Source organism: Lotus japonicus, chromosome 2, assembly GCF_012489685.1.
Source record: "Lotus japonicus ecotype B-129 chromosome 2, LjGifu_v1.2".
NCBI classification, from domain to species: Eukaryota; Viridiplantae; Streptophyta; class Magnoliopsida; order Fabales; family Fabaceae; genus Lotus; species Lotus japonicus.
The window spans coordinates 37076979-37093394 of record NC_080042.1 but is presented as its reverse complement, the minus strand read 5'-3'; the positions used below and the strand labels follow the sequence as shown (position 1 = coordinate 37093394).

Genomic DNA, 16416 nt, shown 5'->3' with positions numbered 1-16416 from the left:
ATTGTCTTGTAGGTCACCTTTGAGGTGAATTTGTTGTGATGTCTCCTAGGTTTTGAGATGCGTGCTAACGCCGCTAGTAATTTGGATGAAATTAGGAGGGAATGATATTCCCGAGTTTTCTCTGACTTCAAGTTCCGAGGACAAAACTTTCTTTTTGGAGGGTAGTATTGTAAGACCCACATTTTTAAATTAGGATAATTAATTAACTTCCGACTCTCACCTTGGTTACAGTGTAAGCGTTAGTGAAGGGCTAATCCGCTCTTAAAGCACTGTAGAAACGATATTCAAAAATATTCAGAGGAATATAAGAATTTCTCTTATTCCTTTCCATGACAAGTGTTTCGACACGAAACCCTGGAATGTATGAACAACCGATTCCAATTCTCGGAAGTTTGCCGAAACTAAGTTCCTGATAGCTCAAGAACCTTAAAATAAACTATCGATGAAGACTTTTTCTATTCGGAGCCTCAAATGAAGATTTCACACGTGTGTACCGATTTCTTTCGATGTTTCTAATCTTTCTTCAGCAGGAAGTTTTCTCATCTAACATCAATTGTAAAAAGTAGTTCTGCGGTATTTTGAAGCAGACTGCGTTCAAGCCATTTTCTCATTTAAAATGAATCCGAAACAAGTATCAGCCTTTTATTGAAGGATACTTAGCTTAATTGCATAATATGACGACGTCATATTTGTTCTAGTTGTCTAACGATTATTCTTTGGCTTAATTCTTACTCACTTCTTTATCTATGAATCATTTTAATTTGCTCAAAGTGATCCTAATTTATATTTTATCATTTCATTAAGTTCCTCATAATTTTTGGTATAGTAATATATCATCTCTACATTTTTCTCTTAACTCTATAGGATAAATTTTCCGGTGTCTAATCAATCCGTACCGATTTATAAAATATCTTCTAAAAATATCTTCTAAATATCTAATCATCATCCTAATCCCCTTCACGTTCTCACTCTCTTCTGCCGACCTCACCATCCTTTTCTTCTTCTTATTCCGCCACTCTTCTCCTTCACGCTCATTTCCTTTCTCTGGCAGCAGCATCTTCTTCTTTTTCATTTCTTCTTTCATTTTCTTTGATGGAACACCATGCTCCATGCACATAATCTATAGCCTATTTTTGATTTAAAACACAGATGTTAATGTAACTTTAGAAGCAGGGGAGATTCCATATTAAAGCTTAAGGCAGATCTTTGTGTATTAATTGAATAGTATGAAGCAGAATTGAGATTCACCTTACAACAGCACACCACCACCATGTCCTTTTCTTCCTCACCTACAACCATGGCAGCACCTCTTCATCACTAAGTTTCTCCTTCACGCAGTAAGCCACTTTTCTCTCTCTCTCTTTTTGATTGAACTTGCACAGCTAAGCTTCTATTGGTCCCTTTTCGTTTGGGTTCCTTCTTCCACATGATTAATTGCATCATAGCTTGACAGGTTGATGTAGATCTACGTGAAAAGAAAAATGTTAGGCTCATCTAAGTTTTGTGAACTTTGCTTTTGAATTGATAGGCCTTGAAACAAATGAATGATTGATTGGTAATATAAGTAGTGGATAAGCTCATGTTGATGAAATATAATTTATAAAAACCACTATATTATGTTTAACTACTTACATTAGAAATGATAGAGATGATTTTGGCCTCATAGTCCAGTTGTGATCAAGGTGCTTTTAGTTAACGAGCGAAATCAAACTAGCCTATGCAAATTCATTGCAGTCATCTTTTGGCCCTTGTTGGAGGTTATCACAAGCTATGGACCTTTAAATTTTGATAAAGTAGTTGTTAAATATAGTTTACTCCTGACTAAATATCTTCTATACTTATCATCAGATATTATACTGCACTCTGTAGAAGCCTTAGACATTCTTTTGCTGGTATAGCTTGATGGATTAATTGAATCAGCTATAAGTTCTTTTCTATGTTTAATTGTATGCATTGAAGAAAATATCCCAAATTCTGTTCTTCTTGTAATCTGTCATCAGAGAGTTCAAAAGTTCAAAAGCCTCATGTCTTCTTCTATGCCTCTAATTTACTTTAGTTCAGTAAGTTCTTCACTGATTTTTCCTACTCTTCTTCCACCAAATTTGGTTGTCATTGTCTTCTTGAGTTTTCTCCAACAGTATCCTTATTCTCCTTCACCGAGTTGAATCAATGGATGGTATATCCGCCCATGCTTATTAGTAATCTAGTCGAAATTGTTGACTAAGTATTGATATACTAGGCACTCCTTTTAGATTGGTCATCATTTGGCATCATTATGAGTAACTTGTGGCTTTGGTAGCATATCTTTTAGCGTGGTGATCCAAAATTAGTGAAAAGGATTTCAAATGAAAGTTAACTTATAGAAATACATATTGTGTAAATTTCAAAGTGTTTTGGTTCCTGGACTGGTCAGAATTGGAGGTGGAAGTTGGGAAAATTTCCTGCCCGAGTAAGCCCTGACAGTTTGTACTGTTTTGGGCATAACTCCTTGTGTATAAGTCAAATTTGAGTGAAACCACTTTTGTTTGAAAGCTAACTTAAAGGGCTCCAATATGTGAAAGTTTCGGGATTTTAGGATTGCTAGTTTAGTACAGAATTCACTTTTAATTCACCCCCCTGTTATGCTGTCTGCATTCTGTAACAGCGGTAGTATCTGATTTATAATTAATTCCATAAGTGTTCAAACCTTATGAAACTTGTATGGTTAGAAAGATAACTTAAGGGTCTATTATGAGAAAATATTTATATTTTTCTTAGATTTCTAAGTGGTTGAAATTTGGGTGATTAGTGACTAAGTGAGTACGTTTTGCTTAAGGGTTGGAGCAAAAAGCATTGGCATGTTCAAGTTTGGAACTCAAAGTTGGAGCAACTGAGTGTGGACAAAAATAGAAGGAGAATCGGCGAAGGTAAGGGCAACTCTCCTAGCTATTAGCTATATGGTTAGATGTCGAAGAATCGACAAGTGTTAAATGATATTGATCTTTTGACTTGTTAGATTTTGAAACAAATGAATGCAAAAGACTTGATTTGAGAATAAATTCAATAATGAATTAACTCAAAATAGAACACTTTGAATAATAAAGATAACCCATTTTGAGGAAATCTTAGGATATGAAATGAGTTCGAAAATGGGAAGGGTCGAAGATTCGAGGTTCGAGGAAAGATAATGATTCAAGTTGTGAACATCATGAAGGGGGGCCGTTATGAGTAGAACCGCCATTAAGTGAAGGTGCTACTCCTTGTGTGAAGTGATTGGTCAAAGGACCGACGTTTACCTTAGGGAAAAACGATAGAGACATGAACCATAGCTAGACACGTATCCGGGTGAGGACGAATCGTGGTTTGCTAGCTCTTGCATACCTGCATGACTTGATTAAGGGGCTTGTCCTTAATCCTATTAATTATTCTTTGATTAAGAGGTTTGTCCTTAATCATATTATTTATCCATCGATTAGAGAGGATGGACCTTAATCGTATTGTTTACCCCTGGATTAAAGTGGCTGGACCTTAATCCTATTAATTACTCTTGATTAAGGGGTATGACCTTAATCATATTATTCGTTATTGGATTAAAGAGGATGGACCTTAATCCTATTGTTAGCTCATCGATTAAAGAGGATGGACCTTAATCCTATTATTTGCTTGTGGATTAAAGTGGCTGGACCTTAATCCTATTTTTGCTATTTGATTAAAGTGGTTGGACCTTAATCATATTATTTGTCCTTGGATTTAAGTGGCTGGACCTTAATCCTATTATGTGTTAGTTGATTTAGAGGATTGACCTTAGTCATACTATTTGTTATTTGCTTAAGAGGTTAGACCTTAACTCCTATTACTTGGATCGATTAAGGGGCTAGTCCTTGATCCTGTTATCTGTTTGTTGATTAGAGAGTATAGAGCTCATCGTGCTAGATGATTGACCGTTGAGTCGTGCGTTTCCATTAGTGAGACGTGATGCTGCCCTGGCAAAGAAATGAAGATACATCTATGCGTAGACGGCGAGTGATTGATTGATGACTTGACGTTCAAAGGATAGAGATTGACTTATGTTGTGTCTAACTATTATTCACACGCTACTTAACTATGCTAAATCAAGCTAGGACTTATATTACATTACTCTAGGAAGTTGACCCTTTCTGCCTTGTTTGCTTTGTTTGTGTTTTGGGTGGTCGGCAAACTGTCAGGCCCTAACAGGTGTGTCTCCGAGGAGCTGTTGATTGCTGCAAGAAGGTGATTGGACTTATTGACGATGAAACTTCCTTGGAGCGAGTGAACCAACCGAAGACTTGTGGAAGTAATAGTTAGATGTAAGGCTAGAGCCTTGGGTAGAGAAGCTTACCGTCATTGGTTGAAGCTTGTAGGAATGATTGTATTACTTACTTTGGTCTTGGGTAGGTTCCGATGCATTACTCTTCTGCGAATCTCCAATGAGGGGATTGTAGGAAGTATATTGGACTTAGGGTATTATCGCATTTTGAACTTTGTTGTCGGTTAAGACATTACTTCACTGTATATTTTATATGTCTTGAATATCCGTCGTCACTCACGGGTGCTTGCCTTGTCAAGGCCGGATGTAAGGGTTTGGGTAAGAGTATACATATCAGGCTTTGGAAATGTTTTGGAAAGAAAACAAACGAAAAAAAAAAATACCCGCTTTTATTAAATCCTTGATGGAAAATAATTCCATTTTATTTAATAGGTTACTAATTGTGACTTCCGAAAGTCGGGGTGTTACATTGTGCCAGTCGTCAGATCGGGATGTTACACCCTGGTTTTGAAATTCCCATGCTCTCTTATGTCCATAAAAACGGGATAATTTTCCACAAAAAGGAAAGCATTTTGAATTTCTGAAGTTCTCACTACAGGAAGATGTCTGTATGATTCATTGATTTGTTACAGAATACAGAGCAATGATACATATACCCAAAATTTTGGGCTACCAAAAGTCTACTTTTAGATTTTAATTGATAGTGATTGCAAATTACTTTAAGTGTATGGATTAGAAAGTAACAGGAAATCATACAAGAGATAGCAAATGGTCTAACCGGATATGACGATCGAAGCGGCGACGGAGCATGCCGGAGAAGATACAGTGATCGAAGCAACACCAGACGTCGGACCTATCACAGAGCGGGTAGAACCAACGGATTCCATGACAAGAGCGACAGAAAATGGAATCAGGGTTTGAGAGTTAGAGAGAATGAGAGAAGAAGGTGATAGGAGAAGGTAAATCTGGGTTTGAGAGAAAGAGAGAGAAGTTGAAAAGATAATGGTTCGGTTGAATGGACAGAGGGAGAATGATGAGGACAAGGACAAGGACAAGGGTCATGGAGCCCTAAAAGGACTTGGAGGACCAATGACAAGGGCTAGAGCTAAAAAGGCCAAAGAGACTCTTCAGCAAGTAGTGGCAACCATTCTTGAAGACAAAGTGGTAGAAGAGATGGAACCAAAAATCATGATGATCATTCAGGCCCAAGAAGAAGAGCCAGCCCACGCATAGGGGCTGCCATGTGATGTTCTGTTTTATTTTATTTCAATAAAAATGCAAAGGACCAATTGAATAAGTTGGATCCAAATGCATTATGTTGCTGATTTTTATTTTAGTGTGTTTAATCCACTTCAAGTGGTGTGTGTTTGCATGTGGCGCATGAAGGGCTTAAAGGGAGGGATCCATTCCTTTCTTAAAACTCTTTGAATGTGTTTGAATTTCAATAAGTTCTGAATGGAGGAGTTACATCAGCAAAGTCAAAGGATTGAAGAGCTTTCAAAGCCAAGAATGGAGTTACAAAGAAAGGGAAATTAAGTTCATAAAGAGCATTGAATGCTATATTCCCTGGTCAGAATAACAATCAAGAAAGGGAGTTACATGAAGCAATCAGCCACTAAAAACACGTTCAGGGCTGAAGCATATCACTATCTTCCTCTTTTAATTTGTAACTCCTAGCCTAGGATTCTTCTAGAGAAATTACACCTCATCATTTTTTTGTAACTAGGCTGAATTTCCTTCTTCTTTATAAGGACCACTCCTTCAATGTAATAGACAGATTATGAAATAATTAGTATTTTCTTTTCTGAGTGATTCAGATTTGTGAGAGTGATTCTCATAGTTCTTGAGTGATTCAAGAATTAGGCTTATCAAGGGTTTGTCACCACCTTTGTGTGAAGTCTTCATCTTCCATTTCACTAAAACTTCCCCTCTTTTCTGTCCATTTCCCTTCCATCACGAAATTCTTCTTCTTCTTTCTCACATTTCAGAGTTCTCATCATCCAAGATCAATCCTAGACGATCCATTGCAGCCCTTGAATCAACTTGGGGCGTATCATTTGGTAATCAGAGCTCCGGTTCTAGGATTTTGGTTTCTTTTCTTATCTGGAATTCTGGTTAGCAACTCTTTGTCATTTCTTGTTACCTTGATTTTAGTTTTTGTTTCTTTTGGCTGAACCATTGCAAAAGTTAAGCCTTGTTAATTGTTCAGAATCAAAAACAAATTACAAAACGAAACTTCAAAAAAAAAAAAACGAAAATTCAAAAAAAAAAAAAAATGGCTGAATGGTTCTTGTTTAATTAGCCAAATTCAATTGTTCAAGGTAATTTTGTTGCTAGCATTCCAATTTATTTTCTTCTTTCTGTTTGTTCTTGAATTCTTCTTTAGTCTCTAAATATTTGGAGTCCTTTCCATTTCTGTGGTGATTTGTCTTGTCTTCTTTTGTTTCATATTCTAAAGTCTATTCTAATCTGTGTGACTCTACACAAATTTGGTGGCATAATTCTTTGTGTGTCTTAACTTTGATTTACTCAAGAGATTGTGAGAATTTTTGAGTGGAAAAAGGCAAGAGTGCACATCATAGAAAAGCCAATTTGAGGGAAACACGAGAGAAGTGAGGTAAACACTAACATTTGTTTGTTCTACTTGAATCTTTTCATTTGTCAAAGATGTCAGGAGAAGAGGAGGAGCAACCAGCAGTGCGACTCTCGACCATCGAAATGCGGGCTCTTACACAACATCTGGAAAACTTAATGAGGAGGCAAACTGAAGAGATCCACGAAAGGCTGGATCAAATGGAGAACCGGAACAATAGTGACAGTGAAGGCGGGAGGCCACGACGAATTCATGAAAATCCTAGACCTGCTCGGATTGAAGGAGTCAAATTCCAAATTCCTCCTTTTAAGGGAAAGAGTGATCCAGAGGCATACTTGGAGTGGGAACTCAAAATAGAGCATGTCTTTGCTTGCAACAACTATGAGGAGGACCAAAAGGTGAAACTTGCAGCTGCTCACTTTTCAGACTATGCTCTTGTTTGGTGGAATAAGTTTGCAAAAGAGAGATTGAGAAATGAGGAGCCAGCGGTGGAAACATGGGCTGAAATGAAACGAATCATGAGGAAAAGATATGTCCCTTCAAGCCATGCTAGGGATGTAAAATTTAAACTTCAAAAACTTACCCAAGGCAGCAAGAGTGTTGAGGAGTATTACAAAGAACTTGAGGTGCTTATGTTGCAAGCCAATCTTGAGGAGGATGAAGAGGTAACCATGATTCGATTTATTAATGGTCTATCTAATGATGTTAGAGATATTGTAGAACTTCAGGAATATGTAGACATGGAAGAATTGCTGCACAAGGCCACTAAAGTTGAGCAACAACTCAAAAGGAAAGGGCTTGCAAGGAAGAGTTCTACCAATTCCAATTCATCTTGGAGAGACAGAATGAAGAATGAAGGGCCGAGCACCCTTAGCAAACCAGCCACCAAACCACAAGCTTCAGCTTCTTCAAAACCTCTTGAACAACCATCCAAAAAGAGCAAAGAGGTCAAGTGCTTCAAATGCCAAGGTATGGGACATTATGCTTATGAATGTGCCTCCAAAAAGACCATGATTCTTAAGGATGATGGAGACTACACCAGTGAGTCCGAAGGAGAACAAAGTGAAGAAGAAGAGGAGGCAGCCATGAATGGTGAACTGTTGATGATCCGAAGAATGCTTGGTAGCCAACAAAAGCCAAAGAAAGAAAGCCAAAGAGAGAATATCTTTCACACAAGATGTTCTGTCAATGGGCAGATTTGCTTGATGATTGTTGATGGCGGAAGCTGTACTAATGTGGCTAGTGAAAGAATGGTGGAGAAGCTGAACCTGGTCACAAAACCACATCCTTGGCCATACAAACTTCAATGGCTCAGCCACTATGGAGAAATACAAGTAAGTAAGCAAGTTGAAGTTGACTTTTCCATTGGCAAATACAGGGATAAGGTTCTTTGTGATGTTGTTCCCATGGAGGCTAGTCACATACTGCTGGGAAGACCATGGCAATATGACACCAACTCTGATCATAATGGAAGCACCAACAAGATCTCATTCCAACATCATGGCCAGAAAATTACGCTCAAACCTTTGAGCCCTAGGGAGGTGCGTGAGGATCAAAAGAAAATGAGAGAAAAGATTGAACAAGAGAGAAAAGAAAAGAGTGAGACACTTGAGAGAAAGCAAAAAGAAAAGAGTGAAACACTTGAGAGAGAGCAAAAAGAAAAGAGTGAAATACTTGAGAGAAAAGAAATTTGTTTGATCAAAAAGAGAGAGGTGAAAAGGATGATAGCTTCAAAACAGATCCTATACTTGATGTTTTGCAAAAATCAGATTTTGAACACTAACACTTTTGAAAATTTTGAGCTGCCTTCTAGTGTTAAATCTCTTTTGCAGGATTATGAGGATGTGTTTCCAACAAGTGTTCCAAGTGGTCTACCACCACTGAGAGGAATTGAGCATCAAATTGATCTCATTCCGGGAGCTTCTTTGCCTAATAGGCCAGCATATAGAAGCAACCCACAAGAAACCACTGAAATTCAAAGACAAGTGGAAGAACTCTTGAACAAAGGGTGGGTAAGAAATAGCATGAGTCCTTGTGCTGTACCGGTGATTTTGGTACCAAAGAAAGATGGGACTTGGAGAATGTGCTCTGATTGTAGAGCCTTGAATAACATCACCATTAAGTATAGGCACCCTATTCCTAGACTTGATGATTTGCTTGATGAATTGCATGGAGCATGTTATTTTTCTAAAATTGATTTGAAAAGTGGTTACAATCAGATAAGGATTAAAGAAGGGGATGAATGGAAAACTGCTTTCAAAACTAAATATGGTTTGTATGAATGGTTGGTTATGCCTTTTGGTTTAACTAATGCACCTAGTACTTTTATGAGACTAATGAACCATGTTTTGAGGGAATTCATTGGGAAATTTGTGGTTGTGTACTTTGATGATATTTTGGTCTATAGCACTACTCTTGAGCTGCATGTTGAGCACTTAAGATCCGTCTTGAGTATGCTTAGAAAGGAACAATTGTTTGCCAATCTTGAGAAATGCACTTTTTGCACTGACCATGTTGTGTTTCTTGGTTTTGTTGTGAGTTCGAAAGGAGTGCAGGTTGATGAGGAAAAGATCAAAGCCATTCAAGAGTGGCCCACTCCTAAATCCGTGGGTGATGTAAGAAGTTTTCATGGCTTGGCCAGTTTCTACAGGAGGTTTGTAAAGGACTTTAGTACCTTGGCAGCACCCCTAAATGAAGTGGTGAAAAAGAATGTGGGTTTTCATTGGGGAAAGAATCAAGAAGAGGCCTTTGCTGCCCTAAAGCATAAGCTTACCCATGCACCTATACTTGCTTTACCTAACTTTGCTAAATCTTTTGAACTTGAATGTGATGCTTCAAATGTAGGTATTGGAGCTGTGTTGCTTCAAGAAGGCCACCCAATTGCTTATTTTAGTGAAAAGTTAAGCGGAGCTGCCCTTAACTATTCTACTTATGATAAGGAATTGTATGCTTTGGTGAGAGCTTTGAAGACCTGGCAGCATTATCTTTTGCCCAAGGAATTCGTGATTCATAGTGATCATGAGTCGCTGAAATACTTGAAGGGGCAAGGTAAGTTGAACAAAAGGCATGCCAAATGGGTTGAATTTTTGGAACAATTTCCCTATGTCATAAAACACAAAAAGGGGAAAAGTAACATTGTGGCTGATGCTTTATCCAGGAGACACGTGTTGCTTTCCATGTTAGAGACTAAATTGCTAGGACTTGAACATGTGAAAGAAATGTATGAAAAAGATGATAACTTTGCTGAAATTTTTGTGGCTTGTGAGAAAGTTTCACAAAATGGATTTTATAGGCACAATGGATTTTTATTTAAGGAAAACAGGTTGTGTGTGCCTAAAAGTTCCATTAGAGAACTGCTTGTTAAAGAATCCCATGCTGGGGGACTAATGGGTCATTTTGGAGTCCAAAAGACTCTAGAAACTTTACAGGAACATTTCTATTGGCCCAAAATGAAACATGATGTGATCAAGTTTTGTGAACATTGCATTGTTTGCAAGAAGGCTAAGTCTAAGGTGATGCCACATGGTTTGTATACTTCTTTGCCAATCCCTGAATACCCTTGGGTTGACTTGTCTATGGACTTTGTTTTAGGCCTCCCTAGAACAAAGAATGGTAAGGATTCCATTTTTGTGGTTGTTGATAGGTTTTCAAAAATGGCTCACTTTATTCCTTGCAGGAAAGCTGATGATGCTTGTCACGTTGCTGATTTGTTCTTTAAAGAAGTTGTAAGACTTCATGGGATGCCTAGAAGCATAGTTAGTGATAGGGACACCAAGTTCCTAAGTCACTTCTGGAGGACTTTATGGGGGAAGTTAGGCACCAAACTTTTGTTCTCTACCACTTGCCACCCACAAACTGATGGGCAAACTGAGGTGGTTAATAGGACCCTAGGCACCTTGCTTAGGACTGTCCTTAAGGCCAATTTAAAGGCTTGGGAGGCGTGTTTGCCTCATGTTGAATTTGCTTACAATAGGGCTGTCCATAGCACTACCAATTGCTCTCCATTTGAAGTAGTGTATGGATTTAACCCTTTGACTCCTCTTGATTTGTTGCCTATGCCTAACATTTCTGTTTTCAAGCACAAGGAAGGACAGGGCAAAGCTGAATATGTCAAGAAGATGCATGAGCGTGTGAAGGCTCAAATTGAGAGAAAGAATGAGAGTTATGCTAGGCAAGCTAACAAGGGAAGAAAGGAGGTGGTGTTCCAACCCGGAGATTGGGTTTGGGTGCACATGAGGAAGGAAAGGTTTCCAGAACAAAGGAAATCCAAACTCCAACCTAGAGGGGATGGACCTTTTCAAGTGCTTGAGAGAATCAATAACAATGCCTACAAAATAGAGCTTCCAGGTGAGTATAACATCAGCTCAACCTTTAATGTCTCTGATTTATCTCTCTTTGATGCAGATGGCGGAGAATTTGATTTGAGGTCAAATCCTTTTCAAGAGGGAGGGAATGATGAGGACAAGGACAAGGACAAGGGTCATGGAGCCCTAAAAGGACTTGGAGGACCAATGACAAGGGCTAGAGCTAAAAAGGCCAAAGAGACTCTTCAGCAAGTAGTGGCAACCATTCTTGAAGACAAAGTGGTAGAAGAGATGGAACCAAAAATCATGATGATCATTCAGGCCCAAGAAGAAGAGCCAGCCCACGCATAGGGGCTGCCATGTGATGTTCTGTTTTATTTTATTTCAATAAAAATGCAAAGGACCAATTGAATAAGTTGGATCCAAATGCATTATGTTGCTGAATTTTATTTTAGTGTGTTTAATCCACTTCAAGTGGTGTGTGTTTGCATGTGGCGCATGTAGGGCTTAAAGGGAGGGATCCATTCCTTTCTTAAAACTCTTTGAATGTGTTTGAATTTCAATAAGTTCTGAATGGAGGAGTTACATCAGCAAAGTCAAAGGATTGAAGAGCTTTCAAAGCCAAGAATGGAGTTACAAAGAAAGGGAAATTAAGTTCATAAAGAGCATTGAATGCTATATTCCCTGGTCAGAATAACAATCAAGAAAGGGAGTTACATGAAGCAATCAGCCACTAAAAACACGTTCAGGGCTGAAGCATATCACTATCTTCCTCTTTTAATTTGTAACTCCTAGCCTAGGATTCTTCTAGAGAAATTACACCTCATCATTTTTTTGTAACTAGGCTGAATTTCCTTCTTCTTTATAAGGACCACTCCTTCAATGTAATAGACAGATTATGAAATAATTAGTATTTTCTTTTCTGAGTGATTCAGATTTGTGAGAGTGATTCTCATAGTTCTTGAGTGATTCAAGAATTAGGCTTATCAAGGGTTTGTCACCACCTTTGTGTGAAGTCTTCATCTTCCATTTCACTAAAACTTCCCCTCTTTTCTGTCCATTTCCCTTCCATCACGAAATTCTTCTTCTTCTTTCTCACATTTCAGAGTTCTCATCATCCAAGATCAATCCTAGACGATCCATTGCAGCCCTTGAATCAACTTGGGGCGTATCAGAGAAACATGGAGAATTGAGAATAATGAATACGGTTGGTGAGAATGGTGAATTCGGAAGGTTCTAGAGCAAAAAAATGAATGAATACGTGGGAGATACAGTGAATCGGTTTAGCCCAATATAAAAATAAAAAATACAATCTTGACTTGTGATTAGGTGCTTGTGAATAATGTTCACAATTTTTTTTTGTAAATAATGAATACGGTGAGTGAATGGTGAATCTATCTGTTTGGCCCAATATAAAAAAAAAAAATTCAAGCTTTATTTACACATTATTTTAATCCTGTCAATATATCAATTGTGTTAAGAAATTAGTGAAAATGAGAGGGGAGAAGAGAGAATGATAGAGTGAGACAAGTAAAATGGTGTGGAATGAGGTGTGGCTGCTTGATGCAGCCTCCTTTATGTATATGATTAAAACTATGTCAATTACATACTGAGGAGATACATGACTTAAGCCAATAAAAGAGATACATGACTCAAACCTATATGATAAACGTGTTTAGACATATATATTTTTACATAGAATCACGTTTTGATAAACATGTCCAATAATAAATATTTTTACAAAGAGCTCACGTTTAACACTCAGATACTGTACTTTTCCTTTCCATTTTGTTTGTTGTTTTAGCATTTGCACTAGTTTCAAAATGTATGTTGTTTCTCAAAACCAATGTATTTTTACTCTCGTTATTCCTTTTATACCTTTATTTAATATTAGGTCTCTCATTTATCATCTCTACTCTTCACCAAGCACAATTATCACAATCCACTAAGGCTATGTTTGACATGTTTAGTAGATTAGCTTGGTTAAAGCTGAAAAACTAGCTTAAAGCTTATAAGCTAGCTGATAGCTGAAAGCTGAAAAGCTACGTGATTGGAACAAAAGTTATGGTAAAACTAGTTGTTAAACAAGCTTAAATTGTAAAATGACTCAAAATGACATACTTGTATAATTATTTTTATATTTAACATTACTATATTTTCACATTAATACCAATGTGATATTAATATTAAAATTACTATCACTTTAAATATTTTTATTAGATCCAGTTATTTATCATCTTAAAAATATAATATTAAATTTATTTATTTTTATTAATATAATATTTATAATACCCATGGTGCGGAGCGGTGTGGCGGGAATGATGGCGGAAACTACATACGTAAGTTGGAGGAGAAAATATGTTTAGTATTTTTATAAATATATAAGAGTAGAAATTGTATTATATAAATATACAGTAGACTTTGAATAAAATAATAAGGACAAAAATGAGAATAAATTGAATAAGCTATTAGCTTTTAGCTATAAGCTACTGAGATAGCTTATACCTTAAAGCTTTAAGCTACTAAAATAAGTTTTTTCACTAAACACTTTTGAATAGCTTTTAAACAAGTAAATAAGCTTTAAGCTAATCAAATAAGCTATGGCTAGCTGAAATGACATGCCAAACAAAACATTAATCAATAAATCATATTTCTCCCTAAAGAAGGGCAATTTAATCAAAATATTTTATCAAATAATAAGCTCTTAATTCACGTGGATAACCTTAAATAGCCAACAAAATGGAGCGGAGGCAGTAGACTTTTGGCCAAGTCCACTACCTCTCATCCAAATAAACCATCACACGAAACAATATCGACACTAAACACTCAAAATTGGTAACACCAAATCTGGTGAGGCAATAACACGTAACATGAAAAATATTTGCTTTGGTTCAGAGTAATGATATATACCTATCTCATTTTCTAAACAATCAATTTTCACCTATTTTAATTCATATATCTTTCTTTTTATTATCTATCTCATATAATACTTTTTTTTTCTTTCTTTTCTTTTCTTCATATTTATCTCTTCCTTTCACCTCTCCACCTCATATTTTAAATGCCAATCGAACATTATCCTCTGGTCCGTGCATTTCAAAATAGTATAATGGAAAGATGATGTACACACAGGTTGATGGTGAGTTAAGAAGAGACGTCAACTTGACATAAGTAAAAGGTTTGATACGCAAGGAGCACGAATATGTCTTCGGATCAACTTTATGTCCCCTTTAAGTCACACATCAAAGGTCTTCGCTCAAGTCAACAACTTTATGTCATAAACTAACTCTAGTACACACTGACCCGTATACCTAGGATTGTACTTAAAATTTTATCCTATTTGCTTTTCCACTATTAAATTCTTATCAAATGTTTTTTTTCTTTGGAAATGTCAGATTTTTTATTATTATTCTCGTTTTTAGACTATTTTGTTAGCGAATTTTTAATAACTTTTATTCTAAATGCGAATGTTGAACCAAATCAATTCAATCTCAATCTAATATAATTGGTTCGTTTTAGTTCTGAAACAAAAATTTAGAAATTTTAACCAATCCAGGCCAAATGTTTGATTTGTTTAGACATTTAAGGACCTTAAATTCGACCAATCCGGTCTTATTACACCCATTCACTTAACTCTAACGCGATTAACAATCATTTAATATAGTTGGAGGTGTTTACTAAGTCCACATTTGCACATTGAACAGTAATACTATTTCACTGAATTAATGATAAATCAAAGTGCCGAATTTATCCCCAAGAATATTTTTCTGGACAAGTTTATAGAATACAAAAAATAAGAGACTATTATATGTTTTTGGCTCAATTATATAATTTTAAATTAATTATATTTTTATTATGTTTTTGCCAAAAGTAATCTATTATTTTTTCTATTAATAAAAACTTAATTTATTTAAGTCTGACTCTGCAAAATCAAATTATATCCTCCTAGTAATGTATTTGAAAATAACTCTAAACAATTTTTTTAGTAAAATAGATCTCAATAATAACTCTTTTATCAGATTAAATTATTTTAATTTAATTTCACTTGATAATTGTTATTACAGTAATCACAGAAACAAAAATATCAAAACTACGATAGTAATATTAGCAAAATTACATAAGAAACCCTTGTCTGAAGGAAAAAAAGTTTGAGCCTTTGGTCCAAAGAAAAGATTTTGGGTATAAATCAAAATCAAAATCCCCAACAAACAAATAAATAATGGCATTATCGAAAATATTTGTGTGTTTTGTCGTCGTTATATATGACCATCAGCTTAAAGGCAAATTATATCTGTGATTAGCCTTCCTACTTCTTCCATTCGTATCCTCTCATAATCAAACCTCTGTCTCCTCGTTGCTAAATCGCAAAATGACTGCCTGGCAAGATGTGCTTTACCACGTGTTCCATAGATTACCTGCATACATTGTATGTAGGTTTAAGTGCGTAGGAAAAAGAGTGGACTACACCAGGATCCCCAGATTTTTTGAGGAACAAGCAGACCATATGCTGTCAGTTGGCGATCTCCACATCTTCACTTCTCCGGTCTCTGACTATCACCAAGTTACAGGGGTGGGTCTACATAATTTATTAGAGGACGGGCCTGCGGCTGGTGTTCCGACAGACTTTTTCAATGTCATTGCACGGTCGGGGAAGATTCTTTCGTCATGGAATGGCTTGTTTGTTGTTCGGTTAAGGAGGAAAAAAGTGCTTCGTCTCTTGATCTGTAATCCTGTGACCAGTTCATGGGCTCCCCTCAGGACACGTTGTGGTGAGTACGATGCGAATGCTAATGTCAATATCATCATCATCCCAGCTACGGCCCCGACCCGCAATGATTACTGATTGCTTTCGGTGACCCGAAAAAATAAGATTTTCCCGCCTTATGTCTTAAAGGAGTACAACCAAATAGCGGACCAGTGGCAAGTTCTTAACCTAGACATGAATTTGGGTGACCGGAAATTGAATATTAGTAAACCTGCAATTGTGAATGAATGGATATATTTTATGTCTGACAATTATCATTACATGAACTTCATTGATGATGCTACCCTCATGCCATACATAATGGCCTACTCACTCACTGATCATACAAGCGTGCGGTTGGACCTTCCCAATAATGCTCTTGAATATCTCTTCCACGGGTCATATGGAGTTGTCACATGGGGCTGTAGATGGACATCTGAAGAGTCTCTTTGCCTAGTAAGGTTTATTAACTCTTCCTTCACTCTTTTCACTTGTGCAGCCCCTACTTCTC

At 36.8% G+C, this 16416-nt stretch overlaps 1 protein-coding gene and 1 long non-coding RNA gene across 2 annotated transcripts; both read left to right on the top strand.

The window, feature by feature from the left end:
* Nucleotides 1-952: 952 nt before the first annotated feature.
* On the top strand, nucleotides 953-4352 carry LOC130737976 (uncharacterized). The gene is made up of 3 exons (XR_009019062.1): nucleotides 953-1337; nucleotides 2816-2906; nucleotides 4185-4352. It is a non-coding gene; the product is annotated as an uncharacterized LOC130737976 (long non-coding RNA).
* Nucleotides 4353-7261: 2909 nt separating this feature from the next.
* LOC130735371 (uncharacterized) lies at nucleotides 7262-12319 on the top strand (the record flags this gene model as incomplete). The annotated part of the gene is made up of 6 exons (XM_057587396.1): nucleotides 7262-8315; nucleotides 8691-8941; nucleotides 9389-10026; nucleotides 10153-10929; nucleotides 11086-11207; nucleotides 11265-12319. Coding segments are annotated over 6 exons (3093 nt in total), but the record flags the coding sequence as incomplete, so codon positions are not given.
* Nucleotides 12320-16416: the final 4097 nt, after the last annotated feature.